Source organism: Berghia stephanieae, chromosome 2 (genome assembly GCF_034508935.2).
Source record: "Berghia stephanieae isolate SIO BIC M18660-M18661 chromosome 2, UCSD_Bste_1.3, whole genome shotgun sequence".
NCBI lineage: Eukaryota > Metazoa > Mollusca > Gastropoda > Nudibranchia > Aeolidiidae > Berghia > Berghia stephanieae.
The window spans coordinates 40,342,502-40,350,001 of NC_088361.1; the positions used below are offsets into that span (position 1 = coordinate 40,342,502).

General features: G+C 35.3%; 1 protein-coding gene across 2 annotated transcripts in view; it reads left to right on the forward strand.

The window, feature by feature from the left end:
* Positions 1–7,500, forward strand: part of LOC144964870 (uncharacterized) — a 53,236-nt gene that overhangs the window by 14,251 nt on the left and 31,485 nt on the right. The window contains exons 4-7 of one of the 2 annotated variants that reach the window (XM_078899599.1): positions 183–352; positions 1,082–1,227; positions 1,997–2,164; positions 3,154–3,232. In XM_078899599.1, the coding sequence (XP_078755725.1) occupies positions 183–352; positions 1,082–1,227; positions 1,997–2,164; positions 3,154–3,232 (563 nt within the window). The remainder of the gene's footprint in view (positions 1–182; positions 353–1,081; positions 1,228–1,996; positions 2,165–3,153; positions 3,233–7,500) is intronic. The other variant, XM_078899598.1, reaches the window with a different exon arrangement.

The window sequence follows — 7,500 nt, forward strand, 5'->3', positions numbered from 1 at the left end:
TTACACAAAAGATGCATTATACATTTATAACATCTGTTATTGTTTAACTTTAATTTGCTCATCTCTCTCTCTCTCTCTCTCTCTCTCTCTCTCTCTCTCTCTCTCCCTCCCTCTCTCTCTCTCTCTCTCTCTCTCTCTCTCTCTCTCTCTCCCCCCCCCCACACACACACACTCCCTTACAGAGATGGAAATTTATGTGATATGGCAAAGATTGGAAGCCTGCATGAATTTTTGACGGATCTTCATTCACGATTTGGACCAATATCTGGTTTTTGGTGGGGGAAGACCTATGTGGTCAGTATTGCGTCACCAGAATTAATGAAGCAACATAGCAACGTTTTTGATAAACCACGTATGTTTGACTTTCATGATTGACCAGTTCTCTGCCGTACTCTGGAAAAACAGAAAACTCGGCCTTCAAATATCGACCGATTTAACCCTCTCCTTACCAGCCATTTTTTAGAATTTTCCTCGGAAAATTGGAAACCCCCGCCAGATTTTTCTTACACAAACAGGAAAGCAACAAGTATGTTCCATAACAATTGCTTCTTCTACAAGACAAAGACAAAGCTTTAATTAAAAATAATTCTTTAAATTTTGTACTGAACTAAAGAAATCAGAATTAGAAAATTGTTGGTTGCATCGTAAAGAATGTGACAATTTTCCCATGGTTGGTAAGGAAAGGGTTAAATGAGCCTTATATTGGAAAAAAAACCCAAAAAAAGTCTCAAACTTGGGGCCTCTCAACTATTTTAATACGTTTCTTTCCCGAGTACAGCTGTTAACTGGCTACGTCCGTTTTGCTATTTGTCTTTAAACAATTCAAATCATGTGATAATGTATGTGCTTTGATGTCTCTCTAGTGATAGTGCGGCTATGTGGTCTAGTGGTATGACACTCGCTTTCGGATCGGAAGGTCATGGGTACGGGAACCCCTTGTAAAGCGCTTTGAGCACATTTAGTGGATATTGCCCTATATAAAAACTCATTGTTGATGGTGATTTTTAAACTATCAGCCTTTGTTGATTTTATCATTTATAACTCATCTTACTCAATAGCTTTCATTTAAAATATTTTGCAGCGCTGCTTTTCAAAAGTTTTGAAACATTGATTGGGGAAAATAGCATTACATTTGCCAATGGTACTGCTGGTCGTGATCTGAGAAGAAGATATGATCCAATCTTTGCCTATGACACCATTGACAGATACATGTGTTACTTTGATGAGGTGAATTTGCAAATTGTAAATTATATTCATATAATATTTAATACAACATCCTGCAAAAGAAGCTGTTGAGTTTATCTAGTATTGCAAGCACCATAAATTGCAGTTAAAGTCCTGGCGAAGACGCTCGTTTCTCTCATTCTTAAGGCTTTTACTTTTGTGTTATTATTATTATTATTATTATTATTATTATTATTATTATTATCATCATCATCATCATCATCATCATCATCATCATCATCATCATCATCATCATCATCATCATCATCATCATCATCATCATCATCATCATCATCATCATCATCATCATCATCATCATCATCATTATTATTATTATTATTATTATTATTATTATTATTATTATTATTATTATTATTATTATTATTATTATTATTATTATTATTATTATTATTATTGAGTTATTGCCCTTTGCAATTATTTTAATAATATTGTATTTCCATAAATAATACACTGATTTGCATTTAATTACTTCTAAATAATGTAACAATTGAAACAAATTTAATAATACATTATATTAGTATCATTAGGTAACTACACTTGTGCATTGACGTTATAGTACATAACATATATATTTCTATCTATACTGCCATGTTAAATATTACTACATCTGTGATATATGATTTATAGATATTGAAATAAAATAACTTATTGACTGGCCACCAATGAATGTATTCTCTGTCAGTCTTGGTATGCACTGCCTTTGGCGCATAACACTTTGTATTCAACTATAATATTTAATTTGTTATTTCAGTGTGCACAGCGAACTAAATCCAAGTGGTTATCATTGGGAGAGGATGATCACATTGCATTATCACAGGAATGTTTTCTGTATACTATCAACTGCTCCACCCTGTCAGTCTTAGGGGATTACTACAAGGATGAAAAAATATTTAAAGATCTTTTGGAAAATTATAAAGTGGTAGGTCTAATTTTTGAATCAAACCAATCGATATGAATGGGATCACAATAATAATAATAATAATAATAATAATAATAATAATGATAATAATAATGATAATAATAATAATAATAATGATAATGATAATGATAATAATGATAATAATAATAATAATAATAATAAATATAATAATAATAATAATAATAATGATAATAATAATAATAATGATAATAATAATGATAATAATAATAATAATAATAATAATAATAATAATAATAATAATAAAAAATAATAATAATGATATCTAATAATAATAATAATAATAATAATAATAATATAATAATAATAATAATAATAATAATAATAATAATAATAATTATAATAATTTACTTTATCATAAAAAAATGGAAATTCGTTTACAGATGTGGCTGGCATAAAAATGTATTATATATATATATATTATATATATATATATATATATATATATATATATATATATATATATATATAAATTTTACAAAGTGAAATATGTTGTCCCCATGACCCCAAGTTTGAATATATATGTAAATGCATAAAAATATATAAATATGGAATTAAGAATTAATAGTGACACTTTCTTGTTGATTTCAAAAATTGCCTTAAGCGGCACGTATCACGACATACTATCATAATACAACAAATAAGTATCGACACAGTGCATAGTAATAAAGGATGTTACATACTATCGAATGTGCTAAAATCATGATTTGTCACCAAACCCCTCGTTATTGCTATTTTATAAAACACATACAAGATATATAATATAATGTATATTTTATGTATCATTTAAGTGATCAAATGTGACCGACCGTCTCAAAACGGTATTATCTTGTGATGATCGGACTCTGAAATGCTGTTATAGTTTTATTCTTAATCTGGTGCAAGTGAATACTATCTTCTGAAATTAGTGTAAGTTGCTATAAGATATTAAATTGCACAAAATTGCAAAGGTGTATTGTATGATTTTTCAGGTATGGAGTTCAATGGAGCACTCAATTTTGTATCCAGATGAAACACAAGATGAGGAGCATGTCAAACTAGTCGAAAAAGGTTGCAGTTTTTTCTTTTGGTTCTGTAGTTGTTGGCTTTTAGTTATATTATGCAAAGGAAAGCAGGTATAGAGTTTTTTTTTGGACACAAACAAGACAAAATAGGGAATAAAATAAAAACTGAACTTCTAATTGAAATGTTTATTTAACGCCTTAGTATTGTTGAAAGTAAGGTGGACAGTTAATCAGTTAACAGCCATACTCTGGAAAAACATGTATTTAAGATTGTAGCCAGAAAACTCGGCCTTCAAATTTCGATCGATTTAAACCACCGTCATCTTGGCAATCATGTTCAAACCAGGGGACGCGATTTTTTTCCAAAATGAGGGTCATTTAAATCGATCGATATTTGAAATAAGTTTTCTGGTCAAATTGTAAAATGCGTGCATAGAGCTAACCATAGGATGACGCCGTCATAGTAAAAAGACGGGCAGATCGTGGTAAAACACATGCTCCTACCTCAGACCGCTCACTTTCCAAAACAAATTATAGGGGGGGGGGGGGGGGGGGTAGTTATATTGCAAAAGAAGCACATACTCATAAAAATTCGATCACGCATCAAGTACTGTCTAGAGTAGATTCAGGTCAAACCGGACACGGGTCAAACCGGACGCTACCCGACTCGATGTCTAATTTCCTTTTATTTTGTTTTTTTTCCCCGGTGCATATGTCTAGTAACTAAGCAGACGTCTCGTGTGACGTTTTTCCTGTCGTTTCAATGAGTGCAATCTAGGAGAAGTCAAAGAATCCTGTTTACATCGAGATATTTCTCACAAAACGTAAGTATCCAGTACTTTGTTATGGGTTGCAAGGTGTGGAAGGAAGTTGCTATTTAAGCTATTTATACGTCTTTATTAAGGAATTTCGGATCAACCACTGCACTACATGCTATTTTAGGATCGTTTGATTGTGTTAGATCGTCTGACGATGTTCGGTTTTCATTTTAGCTCCAGTGGGGGGGGGGGGGTGGCCGGTTTGACCAAAGAAGATTTAAACGATTCAGGTGAAACCGGCCGGGTTGATTAAATAATATAAAAATAAATAAAATAAATTCCCTTTATTCATCCCTAAGGGGAACTTTTTCTTTAGGGTCTATTCCAAGGGAAGACTGGAATAACCCAGGCGTCAGCCGCAGTGCAGCGCCGCAAATTGAGCTAAGGCTAGGTGACTTGCTCAAGGTCACACAACGCGGTGGGTAGTCGAACTCGGTACCTTCCAGGTACGAAGCAAAGACCGTACCGCTGAGCTACGCAGTCCCATAAAGTTATAAATATTAAGTTATTTATTATTATTCTAGACGTCTATAATATTATTTGTTGCAATGCTTTCCTTGTATTTCTGCTGACCGGTCTATGTTTATCATGATTCTTATTATTATTATAAAATTAGGGAGGCCTTCCGAAAGCGTCTACACCTACATCCCCAGTATTATAATGTTTGGGAGGGGGGGGGGAACTTTTTTTATAATGTTCTGGTAGGGGGTTTGGGAGGGGGGAGACTTTAAAAATAAAACTATTCTCCCTCCCAAACCCCCTACTAGAACATTATAAAAAAATACTGGGGATGTAGGAGCTTTCGGAAGGCCTCCCTTAAAGTATATTACGTTCACCATTGTAAAGGAACATTTACATTATTCAACTAGCCAGTCTATTAAAATGAAGTTCAAATATCTAAATAAAGTTATTTTTTTCACATTGTTACAGGCACCAAGATGCCGCGATCAAAGTATACTGAAAAGAGTGTGGATGCTGCACTTGATGCCATCCGCACCAAAAATCTTTCATTCCGCCAGGCCGCTGCGACCTACTCTGTCCCGAAATCAACCCCTCCTATGCGTCACATGCATCCTTCAAGGAGTACCAAGAGAACAAAGATAAAGCGGAGGCGGCAAAGAAAATGGAACAGGAAGAGAAGAAGGCAAAGGCGTTGAAGAACAGGGAGGAAAAGGCGAAGAAAAAGTTGGAGGAGAAGGCAAAGAAGCGCTTGGAGAAAGAACAGAAGAAAGCTAACAAGTTGGAAGAGAAGAGGAAGGAGGCAGAAAATAAAGGGAAGGGGAAGGGCAAGAAGAGGAGAGTGGAAGAAAGAGTAGAGTCTAGTTCAGAGGATGATGATACGATGGTTGTGTATGATGACAGGTGGGACATCGTTGAGATGGATATGGATGAGTTATATGATGTGAATGACAAAGATGAACGTTTATGTGATTTTTGTGGAATTGATAGGAACCTGGATGGATGGATTTGGTGCAAGTGTGGGAGGTGGTACCACAGAGGATGTACTGGCAGAGAGAGAGAGAGAGAGAGAGAGAGAGAGAGAGAGAGAGAGAGAGAGAGAGAGAAAGAGAGAGAGAGAGAGAGAGAGAGAAGATACTGGGGATGAGTGAGGAGGGGATCAGTGTTTTCGTTTGTTTGTACATTGTGCAAGTGACATGTTGCGTTATGATTATGTACCATATTAATTGTTTTGAATAAATTATTTTTGTCTTTCTCTGTTGAAAATGAATATAAACGGGTTTATTTATCTATCTAGACGTCTAGATCTTGTCTAGCTACTTATGAAAATATATGGCAGTCGTCTTGGGGGAAGGAAACATTCTGCCAATTTATGGAAAGAGTCCTTCAAAGTCCTTGGAATGCTGGAATCAAACCCTAAATTTACCAATGACCCGGCAGATATTTTACCAACTGAGCCTATGGATCTGCTGTAACTGTTTATGAACTGAAAACTATTTTTAAAAAACAAAAGGAAACAGTGTTTTAAAACATCCGTGAAGGGTGTCCGGTTTGCCCAAGTTGGGTGTCCGGTTGGACCTTAATGTTCCATAAGTGTCCGGTAGTACCAAAATGTCACGAATAACATTATGCGTGGAGAACATGGATAAGACTGCTTAGGGTGCAAAATCGGCTGGTTCACCTGAAACCGGCCACTTGAGCGTTACATTTTACGACATCACTATACAGCATTGGTCTTATTTCTGGCCAGCAGTCTTCCATTCTCTGAGACGACCACAGATAAGGCTTGTGTGGCCGGTAAGCCTGAATCTACTCTAGATATTGATATTTTATTATTCCAATGACAAAATTTATCAAATATTACTGTCGATCTATTTTTGACCTCATTAAAGTTAATTATTCAAAATTAATGCGCCTGTGTGAACAAGACAAGAGATATTTGGATCCCGATTTTAGAATAATTTTGCCATATATGATGAATTTAACTGATATAAAAAGTTTTTTTGTGCATTTTTGATTTTACTATAAGTGTATCATCTACCATATAAACAACAATAAGCGGGCGATCTATTTTGTGCGCAACGTTTTCTTGCTCCAAAAGTTCCTAATCACCAGCCTCGCAGGCGAGACCAAATGATGCAAACGCTTTCAATTTCAGTGTTTGAGTTTGTAATTTATATCGATTGTGATGATTTTGGTCAATGTTAGCCCGTGATGTCTTTCTGGATGTCTCATTCGCATAAATTTTAGAAATCTTTGTAGATTTTTTTTTCATATTTACGCTTCACTTCTTAATTTGACTAATAGTCACTAGATCTAGCTTCACTCACCGATTCTCACATTGGCGTTTCCTTCACTCAAGTCTGTTTCATGCTCATGCAGTGATTGATTCGGGTTCTTTTTTTTTTACAAGTTACAGTTACAATCTAGAAAGTGTGTCAATAAAAACAAAAAACAAACCATACAAACACAGAAACGCTTCCAGTAGTTGGAATGTCCACAAAATTAAAAAAAAAAAAAATTAATCCTCATCTTTCATAGTGCGTAGCACCCATCACTTTCAACCGACAAAAGTCTAGCCTATTCATAATATTATTGACTCTCACCCTTTCCTGATAAAAGTATGTTCCGAGTTCGAAACAAACTTTTATTTAGGTCTTTGGATACATGCTCACGACTGGAACAGTAACAAGACAAGGGACCCCTGCCACCATGTGTTGTTCTCGGGAGTTAATGTGGTAGCCTCTATCGCTACATAAGACTTGTTGTTTTTTGCTAAGGGAAGGTCGGTGGGGTGGGGGGGGGGGGGGGGGGGGGGGGGAGGTGACAGAGAGAAAGGAAGGGGGTGAAAGAATGAAGGGATTGGGAGTGGGAGTGGGGGTAGGGAGATTTTTAAAAAATCGAAAGTGTCCCACTCAACTCCTTGTCCCATCTTTGATAGTTGACAGGCTGCTACTAATCGATGTGTAAACAAAATTGTTGATTGGATCCGTTTGGCATGCTTTAGGGTCAATTGCAGCATAGTTCGGGTCATTTG